Raw genomic sequence first — 12,183 nt, 5'->3', positions numbered from 1 at the left:
CTCTTAACATGCCAAAGACTTCAAACGCCTCTAGTGTCTTTGTTTTTGTCTCTTTTCTTTATGTCTGTTTTTCCCTAAGTACCATTCTTCAGAATGAGTCTATCTCATGCAAGCTCTTTAATTGTAATCCATTAATATTATGCCAGAGCAGTGAGATATAGAGACATGGGAAGGTGTTCTATGATCTTTCCATTAAATCTCATTGTTTTCATAGGACCGTGTCTTATGGTTGTGATCCTCACATGTGTTTCTTCTGATATAGCTTTGGTGAGGCAGAAAGACCAGAGGGAGCTGGAGTTGGAGAAACATCCTCCATGGCTCTCTTATAAGATTCTAGTAAGGTCTTTCCCCTGGAGAGAAGGCCATTGTTTCTGGACACATTTGGTTCCAGTGTTTTCTGCTTTCTATAAGTAGATATTGGCTGTGGCTCTCTGAATTTGCCTGTCCCTCAAGATTTTGTGATGGCAATTTGTCCTGCAAACTCAGTTCTCTGATGGGATCAAGAAAAGTCATCAGTTTTCTATTTGCCCAGCTTTTTCTTATTCTAAGGACTGGAGTAACAACTTCCAAGCTCTTTATATGTCAGAATTGAAATTAAAAGTCTGCCATGATTTTTTTTTTTTTTATCACAAGCAGCTTGGTGTCTGAGGACTCAGCTAGAATATTCAAATGTTTAGAGCTAGAATCATCCGAAGCATTGTTCACACACATCTGGTTATTGATATTGGTGTTGTCTGGAGGCCTCCAGGGGCTGATGACTAGAACATCTTCAAGTAGCCTGAATTTCTCAACATGATGGTAGGTTCCAAGGGCAAATGTCTTGAGAGGTGGTAGGGGGTGGGGGCCAGAGAGGCAGGTACGGTAAGGCATGGCAAAAGCTGCATCCTAGACTTGGAAGTCACAGAACATCACTTACATACACTCCACTAAGTAGAGGAAGTCAGTAACTCATGCCCCAACATTTAGGGAGGGACATTCACTTCACCTCTCAGTGGGAAAATGTCAGTCCCCTTGTAAGGAGAGCATGGGGATGGAGTAAATATATTGATGTGGTCATCTTTGGAAAATTTAATTTGTCACATGTATATGTTGGAATTCTAAGTGATGTAGTGTGATTGGAACAAAATAAGTCAAGAATTTTAGACCTCACCAGCTTGTAACTCTGAAATAATCTCACAGTGGCTTCTTCATAATTTTATTTTTAAATAACCACCAACTTATGGAAGAGTTAGAAAAGCTTTCTGTTCCTTAAATCATTTCAGAGTAAGTAAGTTCCTGACCTGATAACCCTATCACTCCTGAATACTTTAGTGTGCATTTCCCACACAAAGACATTTCCTACATTACCATGTTGCAATTATGCAAATCAGGAGGTTTAAAATGATGTATTACTACCATTTCATCCTCAGATCCCATTCAACCCTCACCAGTTGTTCTAAAAATGCTTTTTATAGCTAAATGATCCAGTCTAGAATGTACATTGCATTTAGCTGTCATATCTCTATAATCCCTTTCAGTATAAAACTGTTTCTCAGACTCTTAATGTCACAAAACAAACTGAGGGGGGTGGGGGAGTAGGGAGAGGGTGGTGGGGTTATGGACATTGGGGAGGGTATGTGCTATGGTGAGTGCTGTGAAGTGTGTAAACCTGGCGATTCACAGACCTGTTCGCCTGGGGCTAATAATACATTATATGTTTATTAAAAATTTTTAAAAATTAAAAAAATATATTAGAACTTTTAGAGGCTTAAAAAAAAAACCTGTTTCTCAGTCCTCGGTATTGCCTTAACTTACGTAAATTTGATACTTTGAAGACTGTAGACCAGTTATTTTGTAAAATATTCCTCAATTTGTGCTTGTATAAAGTTTTCTTATGACTAGGTTATGCATCTTTCACAGAGATACCACTAAAGATAGGCTGTGTTCATTTCATTGCATCCTATCATGTAGCAACACCTTTCATTTATCCCATTATTAATGATGTTCACTGTGCTGTAGTTCATGTTGCCTCCCTTGGTAGGCTGAATAATTACCACCCTGCCACTCGCACACACACACACACAAAGTTGTCTATATCCTAATTCCTGGAATTCTTGAATGTTACTTTTCATAGCAAAAGAAAGTAAAAATCTTGATTTTTACTTAAAATCAAGTAAAAATCTTGAGATAGAGATAGTATCCTGAATGATATAATTGGTCCAAATGTCATCACAAGGGCCCTTAAGAGAGGGAGGTGGGAGTGTCAGAATGAGAAAGAGAAAGATATTAGAAGATAATAATCTGCTGGTTTTGAAGGAGGAAGAGGAGGCCATTAGCTAAGCAATCCAAAATGATAAGATAACAAATGTGTGTTATTTTAAGCAACTAAGTTTATAATAATTTATTGTGACAGCAACAGAACTAATATACTTCTTGTATCTTCTTGAACATTCTCCATATTCTCCTAGCCTCTAACGTTTCCACTCCAGATTTTTTTCCTGCATGTACACCGTTCTCATCTTGCTTAGAATTTGACTTCCCATAGTAGAAAACTGCAGATGCCTACTTCATTCTGATGCACCTAATTGCTTTAGGATTACATTGTTCAAGATGGGAAGGGACAGGAAAAATGGGGAGAAGAGGAAGAAAAAGAAGAGGAAAGTTCATTGATTCTTAATGCTTCCTACCAATTGCCTCATTGTCAAAAGAACCCTGCCAGCAAGGGTATACAAGCTATTTCAGGGAGTCCCTAAGGGTGGGACTTTATATAAGAGGGTTTTCCCATTCCAGGTCTAGGCTGCTGCCCCTGCTGCTCATGAGCCCAAGGAGATGAATTCCCCTACTGGCACTGAACCAAGAATCAACGCTTGGTTCCTTAGTCTAAAACACAGGCTATCTTTTCTCTAAGCCCCTTAGTAACATCTTAGACTAGGTATGCACATAATGGAGGAAACATACAATACAGAGAATATAACTGCTGCATAGGCCCACTCAAATTCTCTTACAGTGTTTTCTCTCTGTCTCAGTCCCAGCCTCCATCATATCACCTAATACAGTCTTTATCACTCCATGTCTCAAAATCGTACCAAACTAACACCAACCTCAGGGAGGGGGATGGTTTATGTAGCTCTGAACCAAGGCCTACCTCCTGGGGCTTCATTTCCCATTTCATGATTAGTCATTTCTCAGGACAAAGGACAGTTGGAATTTCTCCCTTTCCACAGAGGTCTGGTCTGCTTCTGTGGTCCAAACAAGATAATCTCACAGTAGTCCTCCATCTGTAGATACCATAAATTCTGCATCAATCAGTCTTAAGTACTAATGAGTGCAGACACCAACAGCAATTCATAACAGTTGCAGCTGTGCCAAGAGCAGCCCAATTTCTTTTCTTTTTTTTTTTTTAAAGATTTAATTTATTTATTTAACAGAGAGAGAGAGAGAGATTACAAGTAGGAAGAGCAGCAGGCAGAGGGGGGAGGAAGCAGGCTCCCTGCTGAGCAGAGAGCCCAATGCGGGGCTTGATCCCAGAACCCTGAGATCATGACCTGAGCCGAAGGCAGAGGCTTAACCCACTGAGCCACCCAGGTGCCCCCCAATTTCTTTTCAATCTTGCCTGATCGAGATTGAAAATTTTGGAATCCAGTCTCACCCACTCTTACTTAGCTACCCAGTAATCAATATAATGACCTCTGATTTTTTTTCAAGGACTTAACTGACTCCTTTAAACCAACTATTTCACTTTACTCATCACTATTTCCTACTGTTGTGAAAGGGTTAAGTGAAATAGCTGAGAAGGAAGTCCCAGGCACTTAGCCCTTTCTGTCCTTGATACTCACAATCTTTCCACCAAAGCCAGCAAAACTGATCTCATTATATCCATTATCCTTGTTTATGTCAGTGATCATAAGTCTAAGACTCACAATCACCTTTATGTACCTCCCCTTTTATGACCTCCCCCTCCTATCCCTACTCACTGGGTCTTCTGAAACTCACAGTCCAGCACCAACTAAAGTCATCATACCTCAACTTTCTCATACTCCAAAGATTCTCCGCTAAGGACACTGCTTTCCTTTCATCTCCTTCAAAGGTTGGCTGATTTTCTCTCTCTCATCTTTTAGGCCTAGAGGTGGGGCAGATATCCTTACTTCTAATCATTTCTTCACCCTCCTTCAGCAATGTGGATATATTCCTTTCCCTCTTTAATCAGCTCAGAGCTTATCACCAATTTACTATTCCCATGACCTCCTTGTCTTCTTCTTTTGTCCTACTTCCTTGGCCAAATTAAGTCTGTTAAATGTAACTTTCTGCCTACTCTCGATCTTCACCCACAGCTCTATATAAATGGAGAAAAACCATTATACCAGCTGATGTCCCTTAACTTCATGAACTGTGGACTTCAAGTGGGTCCTTAAAGCTGCTTGGCAATCCACATTGCCCTCCCTTGATCTGTTCATTCTTCTGCTCTTCCCAAGCCTCCAATACTTCCTCTCTAAACTTCAGTCTCTTTCACTGAGAAAACTCTAAACAACTAGCTAAAATTTCCAAAACTTCTCACCATCACATTTAGCCACCTGCCAAAATCAGAATCCACATAATCTACTTTATCACATATTGATAAAAATAAACTTTCTATGTACCTGCCTAAAGCCAATTCCTCCTGTGTCCTCAGTTGCTCTCTCTTACTTAGTCATGGAACCACTCTGCACATCTCCCCTCTCTGTCCTACACTATTATTTTTTCCTTCGTTAGATTATTTCCACCAATGCATAAACATGAGGTGTCTTCCCCCAATCAAAAGCAACAACTAAAAAATTTAAAACTTCTTTTGATCACTCTTACCTTGACAGCTACCCTTTCCTTTACTCTCCTTTGCAGCAAAACTTCTAAGAAGAGTTACTTATGGTTGTTGTCTGTAATGTTTCTCTTAAACCCCTTGCAAGCAGGCTTTCAACCTCACCCTACATCAGAATTGCTCTTGTCCAAGATCAACAGTGGCCTCTGCTTTGCTGAATCAAGGGGTCAGTTCTCAGTCCTCATCTGACTAGACCAACCTGCACTTGACAAATTTATTCCTGAAACACTTCTTCACTTGGTTTTCAGGATGTCTCACTTTTTTTGGTTGTCCTCTTATTTCACTGACCATTTCTTTTCAGTCTCCCTCACGGGCTGTCCTTAGCCTCTTAATGATGACATGCCTGGAGACTCAATCCTTGCACTCCTCTTCACTCTGTAAACTCATGACCTTCATGAGTTCACCTGGTATTAGGTCTTCAAATAACCTCTCTATGCCTCAACTCCCAAATTTATATCAATTGTCCAGTTCTTTACCAACTTCAGACTGATCTGGCCAGTTGCCTCCTCAGCATCTTCACTTAGAATTCTAATGGACATCTTAAACTTCATATTCAAAATTGAACTGACTTTCCTCCCCAAACCTGCTCACTCTAGTTTCCCCATCTCAGTTGATGGCAGCTTCATTTTTTTTTTAGTTGCTCAGTCAAAAAATTTGAGTTATTCTTGACTCATTCTGCTCCTATACACTGGTCTACTGGATTTTCTTATATCATGCAAGGCAAATCTCTACTTCAGAGCCTTTGTAAGGATGTTCCCCTTGCCTGGAATCCAAGTGGCTATCTCCCTTACCTATTACAAGTGCTTCCTCAAATGTCATCTCTTCAATGAAGTCAACTCTAATCACTCTGTTTAAACCTATAGCCCACTCACTTAGCCTTACATATAATTTTCCCAATTTCCCCCATCCTGCTTTACTCTTTTGCATAGCACCTAACACCTTCTAACATAACATGCAATTTACTAATATTTTATGTATTTGGTTTATTATCTCTCTCTCCTGGCTAAATTTTAAATTCTCCAAGGGCAGGGATTTCTGTCCTGTTCCCGGTGTAATCTTAAATATCTAGAACATCACGAGGCACATAGTAGTTGCTCCAATAAATATTTCTTGAATGAAAGAATGAACTTTCACCACAATATTATGAGAAAGTCACAATTATTCTTTATCACCTAAAGAAACTGCAGCTTGGAATTAATTAAAACTTACACCACTTGTAATGGTGGGACCAAGACTCCAATCCAGGCCTCTTTCCTTAGAGCTCACACTCACTATTCCATACCCAGTGGTATTTGCCCAAGGTAGACAGAGGAGATGGGGGATACCTACATAAATGATGCAATAGGGATTTGAGGAAGTGACAGAAATAAATCTTTGCATGCCAAGCTAAACAACTTGGACTACTTTCTATGGCAGACTCTCTGAAGTAAATGGTAACATGATTAAATTTATATTTTGGAAAGAGAACTCAAACAGCTGTCAGATGGTGCAAAGGAAGCCAAGAAATTCCCAGTGGAGAAAAGTAGCACATTTGGGCCTTCATTCAATTCTAAGATTTCCACAGCTAAAAAATGACTTTCTTCCTACTAATTCATTAGAGTGTAGTTCATTTACCCCAGTCCTCTCTTAGAAAAAGTCTGACACAGCACAAATCATTATGAAATTATACTTTATTCATATATATTAAATATTGATAAACTAAACAAATTAATAACTTTCCATTTGGGTACAGTCATAGTTGTCAGTGGTATTCTGAAGCACCAGGCATGAGAAGAAATGCTATATTCTTAATCAGGAGACAAGTCGTATCAGCTGACACATTCAAGTGTCATCTGACATGCCATTAGAGCAGTGGCTCATAATACAGACATGTTCCCGAGTAGGCAGCGCCTGGATGGCATCATTTCATTTATAAGTGCTCATGGTATCAAGTGAAATAAATGCATAACCCACAGAGTCTTATTTAAGTCAGCTGCCTAGTTGGTTCCTGAGATTATGCCTTGAAATCACAGTCTTGCCTAGTTGGTCAGAAAAAAGAAGGGAGGGGGTTGAATGAAATAGTCACAGGATAAAGGAATTATAAATAATACATATATTAATAGTCATTTTCATTACATAAAAGTTGCTATTATAAATACTTTGATTTATGAGTCTAAATATATATTCTTCATATAAATAATGTAAAATATTAAATATTAATAAATAGATTTAGATTTAAAAATTCAAATATTGCAGACAGGATGACCATTATTTCGATGCTCTGCGGCCGGGAAACACACTGTGACTCCTTTTCCGCTTCCTTAGGTTAGATCTTGGTGAGAGATCATTCATCACTTTGATGAGTTCATTTATCGCTTTGCGCTGGACCTGCAGATCATTCACCTATTGGGGAAGAAAGCAGCAAAATTAATTCCAGACATACAAGCCATCAGAATATTATGCTGTTAATATCATGAAAATAGAAGTATTCCTTCAAAACAAATGATTTTCACTGACAATATATTATCTTAATACACAATGGTGGTTTCTTCACTTATTAAGATGAAAATTATAAATAAATTGCCAGTTATGCTGTAATATGATGGGATACATGATACATCCTCAAATTTACTGCCATGGAATTCTCAAAATTATATAGTGAAAAGAGCCTTAGTGGAGTGAAGTGGAGTGACAAAAAATGTGGGTTTGAATACTGTGTGCAATAACTCTGACTTTAAACCAGTCACTTGACCTCTCTGAACTTCTGTTTTCTCATCTAAACAATGAGGAGATTATTTCAATCATCTCTAGGCTCCCTACCAATTCTATCCACCTTGTACTTTAATTAGTCTTTGCTGTAAGTATCAAATGAGTTACTATAGGTCAATGGTTCTCACTTTTAGTGTGTTGCAGAATAACCTGGAGACCTAATGAAGAACTCAGAGACCCAGATGCATGAAGTCAGAGAAGACCTATGCAGTTGTGTGGTTATTAAGCTCCCCAGGTGATTCTGTTACTCACCAAAGTTTGAGAACCACCAATATAGGTTCAGCACTTTGTAAACACCAAGTCTAAGATGAATACTATAATTTTTCATTTCCCCCCAATTTGGTCAGTTTCATCATTTCTACAATGGGATTAAAAGTAAACACTAAGCATATTCATATGGCAATAAGCAATTACTAGCACAAACTTTTAAAATTAGGGATTGCAGCTAATTTCACTGCACCTTTCTATCCAAGCAAATTCAACTATTTCCTCACTCTAACCTGCAGGAACATTTAGGTGAGTTCACCTTTATTAAAATGGGGACCATTTACTTTCATCTTGGCTCTGCCACTATGTTTCTTTCTAATACTGGAAAGACTGTGACCACCTTGCCACACTTCTGAGAATAACTAGAGGGATTCTAGGCTTCAGGACTAATTATTAAAAAGCATAACATTCTTAAATACTAGCAACTCAGCCAAAGGAGACAGTGGTTGAGAGCTCACTCAAATTGCCCATGATGAAACAGGAGGCTTGGAGCTTCCAGAAGGATGGGACCCACAGATTTTTTTCAAGGCCCCGTTACAGCAGAGTAGGAAAAAGTTTCTACCAGCTGTGTTTTCCAGTGATAAGTTTTATTTTCCGGTGTTCCGAGTATCACCAAGAAACCAAGAGACTCATCTAGGACTGAACAGCAAGCAAAGGGCAGCCCTGAGTTAGGAACAAGTGCTTTTTCAGTCTCCAGCCTGGGGTCAGAAAGGATCCGCTGACCATTGGAAAACACTATCAGTGGGAAATGGTAATGGTCTTAATAATTTTCCAAACCACTTCTGTACCATCTAACATACTCGAGACTAGAGAAATCCTGAAGAACAAGCCCTTATCTGATCTGAGAGGGGTGAGAGACAGGCCAAGGAAGAATGACAGCTGCCACACATCCTGAGAGGACAAGTCATCACAAGACCCTGCCCTTTCTCATTCAAATTTTGTACATCAAAGCCAAACCCAAAAGAATCTAGTGGCCTTTGTCTCCTAGATAAAATTTTGGAAAATGTGATTTATCTTTATGCTTCAAAGTTATCTCTCAGCTTCTGGAAGCCATAACTTTAAAGACTCAAGGCAGTTTCATGAGATAAGGCTTGACAAGCTAAGGATCTCTCCAGCTAAGATAGCTAAGTATCCAAAAGTTGATAAAACAATTTCTTCATAAGGTATAAATTCTATTTTCTTCTCTAAAAACAAACACTCTCTCTGCTACTTGGGCTGTACCATAGGAGAGGCTGACCAGAGCCTGGTAAGAGAATGTGCTTAGTGCCTTTTCAGAGACCAGAGTTTTTTGCTATCTCATTCTCTTTTTCTATCCATGGCATGGTACAGTTTTAGAGTAAAGGAGAACAGAGAAATTAGAGTGAACCCAAAAGTCTTTTTTCAGGGTGAGGAAAGAGAGCCCTAGCCAAGCCTGTGATTCATCTGGGGTCACAAGTTTCCTTGGTGACCAATGTGGGAGGAGGACACAAATCCTCTCCACCCCCCCCACCCCTGCCCTTTCCATTAAGACCTGCAGTCTCCCAGCCTAAGCAGGAGACTTCCATCACACAAACGAGGAACAATGAGAGAAGTTCTTCTCAGCACTCCCCTTGGCTCCTTCACTACTTCCTCCTCACAGGATTTGTCCATTCACCTGTCTCTGCACAAAGACACAACGCCAGCATTTCCCCCCAACTCACAAAATTAAATGATTTCCATATTGACTTGGCAAAGTCACCCACAAGCACAAATGGAATTACTAAGGAAAAGTTCTGGCCATGGGTTCACTTCACAGTTTTAACAACTATACCCAGTAGCTAATCTACTTTCTGGAAATTCTGTGTTTTGCAAGAGCCTCTGCAATGAAATCAAAGAAAGAATTAAGATCAACTCACGGGAATTCGAATCAGCTTAAGGAAGTCCTCCCGCTTACTGCTGCTGCTATTGAAGAACCTGACAAGCATGTCTTCCTTGATGGTATCCATGCTCCTTTGAATGATCTGGTTATCTTTAAAGTTTTCAAACAGTTTCAAGTAGAAGGAGACAATTTGGCTTTGAATGATTGTTTTGTCACTCTCCTTGGAAGAAAAGAGCACAAAGAAATGTTGCTATGAATTTATGCCTCAGAAAATAAGCAACAGGGAAAGCAGCAAAATGGAAATACTCATTTACCTCTCTCCAGTTCTTCAAAATATCTAAGAAAAGAGGCCCACCATCTGCTACATCTGGATTACTTGCATTCTAAAAAAGAAGAAAGAAAAATGGTTTACAATCCCTAAAAATGTACTTCAAGTTTTATTGCTGACAATAGTCACTGATTTTCTTTTCAACCGTATTTAGTAAAGCTGGTATGTTGAATATAACCAAATACTATCACGACATTTTATCTTATTTCCTAGTACAGCTCTTAAATTTCAATATTACAAATGAACTCAACAAGGCCAGTGATACTTCAATTGTCCCAAATAACTATAGTAAGGAAAGGAAAGTATTTTCAAGCCTAGTTAAAAAAGAAAAAAAATCATCGCACTATAAAATACTGCCCCCCTATGGTACTGGTCTCCATAACATCTACTGATGTCCTCCTATACGGTATTATCAGCTTTAAAAGATAATTCTGTGTGTGTGTGTGTGTGTGTGTGTGTGTGAAATTGTTTAGATGATGTAACAATAAAAAAACTTGAGAATGCTTAAATATAATAGCTACAATTATAATAGCTACATTTTGGACAAGTCATAAAATATTTAAAATGCAAAAATGATTTTAATTAGCCACAAATAACATTTTTAAAAACTCGTAAAACAAAACAAACAAACTAAAATTTTCATATAAGCCAGATTATAACTCCTACAAAATCTCAGCAAGTGACTGAGTTCAAGTATAATCCAAAGATAACATAGACAGGGCAGTATAACTTTGGAACCATTGTTTGGAGAGAAACACCTATAATTTTTTTAAGCCAAAACTTGAAGGACCTCATATTGTTTAATTGATCAATTCAGATTACCATGTTTAATGCTAATCTTGACCTTTTATTGCACCCCCGTAGTACTCTAAGAAGTCAGAAACTAATAGCTAGTCATTGTTTCAATATGCATATTACTTGACATCACAGTTGAATTCTCACCACAAAATTATCAACATTGTGCTTTATATCCGTATTATTCCCATCTTTTGGGAGATTAGTGAAAGCCCCTATGTCTCTATACCACATTGAGCAGAGGGTAAAAGCAGTATCTAGATCATTTAGTTAAAAATATGCATAGTAAACAGTCAAAATAACACCAAGTCTTCTCAAGATGACTATGGCCTAGAGATGTCAGCGTATCATAGAGACAACTCCCAGTCAACATTCAGTCATTTCAACACCAGCAAGTGTTATTAAAAGATCATACTTACAAAATATTCCTTTAGGTCTTCTATTTCTTTAAAAAACATGGCCTGACAGTAATAGCCAGAAGAACAGAAAATCACGCAAAGCTGAAAAGCTAAGATATAGTTTGTATAATTCATTGTTTCGTAGTTAGGCTGAAGTAGTTGAAATCAGTAGCTCCCAGTTTAAGTTGATCAGGTCCGAAAGACTCAGCTGATCTTTCGTTTCTAATAGCCGACCTACAGACAATCAGAAAACTGTACTGCATCTCCTTCTGCTGCTGGTATTTATACCTAGTTGAAGTCCTCAGGATTACGTATTTTCACAAGTTTTTTTTTAGATGAGATGGTGACAGATAGGCGGAGATGCTAGTTTGTATTAATAACTATGGTTTTGTGGCATTTTGGTGTTGTAGTTAGAGTTTCCTTTCAACTCCTTGGGTCTTTTGACGATGAGGCAGACCCGTTATGCCCACCTGTGCCATTCTTGTGGGATCCTTTGAAAGCACTTTTACTTCACACCATTCATGGATTGGAAAATTTTTTACATCTCTATCCTTTGCCCTTGTAAATTGTTGAGTTGTTGTCCACAGAGTACATTGATCATTTGTTTGTGGTCAGGAGCAAGTAAAAAAAGAAATTCTAGAGGAGCTCAAACTTTTACAAAGGGGGGTGCCTTTTAAAATTTTTCTTGCAAATGACCAGAAAGCAAGGAAAGAGTGTGGTTAAAAGGCCAAAGTGGTAAGGAAGTCCTTCATCAAAGTTGGTTAGTAAAATATCTACCACAACTTTGTATTGTCCTGGACCAATACTGACCAATAGAAATAATAGAAGAACAAGAACAAGAAAAACAAGAACAAGAACAAGAAGAAGAAGAACAAGAACAAGAACAAGAATAAGAACAAGAAGAAAAAGGAGAAGCAGAGGAAGGAGGAGGAGGAGGAGAAGGAGAAGGAGAAGAAGAAGAAGAAGAAGAAGAAGAAGA

General features: G+C 38.5%; 1 protein-coding gene across 1 annotated transcript; it reads right to left on the bottom strand.

Moving 5' to 3' along the window:
- Nucleotides 1–6,502: 6,502 nt before the first annotated feature.
- IFNG (interferon gamma) lies at nt 6,503–11,443 on the bottom strand. Its single transcript, XM_032854875.1, has 4 exons — nt 11,226–11,443; nt 9,998–10,066; nt 9,721–9,903; nt 6,503–7,213 (listed from the first exon to the last, which is right to left on the bottom strand). The coding sequence occupies exons 1-4, from the start codon at nt 11,337–11,339 to the stop codon at nt 7,079–7,081; spliced, it is 501 nt and encodes a 166-aa protein (XP_032710766.1). The 5' UTR covers nt 11,340–11,443; the 3' UTR covers nt 6,503–7,078.
- Between the last annotated feature and the right edge of the window lie 740 nt (nt 11,444–12,183).

Source organism: Lontra canadensis, unplaced genomic scaffold (genome assembly GCF_010015895.1).
Source record: "Lontra canadensis isolate GAN:19392208 unplaced genomic scaffold, GSC_riverotter_1.0 scaffold9, whole genome shotgun sequence".
Taxonomy (NCBI): Eukaryota; Metazoa; Chordata; class Mammalia; order Carnivora; family Mustelidae; genus Lontra; species Lontra canadensis.
This window is presented reverse-complemented; position numbering and strand designations above follow the sequence as displayed.

Excerpts from the sequence above, each read along its gene's own strand:
- IFNG (XM_032854875.1), bottom strand. The coding sequence starts at position 11,339 with ATGAATTATACAAACTATATCTTAGCTTTTCAGCTTTGCGTGATTTTC. Across the intron at positions 9,904-9,997 it reads TTTTGAAGAACTGGAGAGAG|GAGAGTGACAAAACAATCAT; the intron begins GTAAATGAGTAT and ends TTTTCTTCCAAG. Across the intron at positions 7,214-9,720 it reads TTAAGCTGATTCGAATTCCC|GTGAATGATCTGCAGGTCCA; the intron begins GTGAGTTGATCT and ends CTTCCCCAATAG.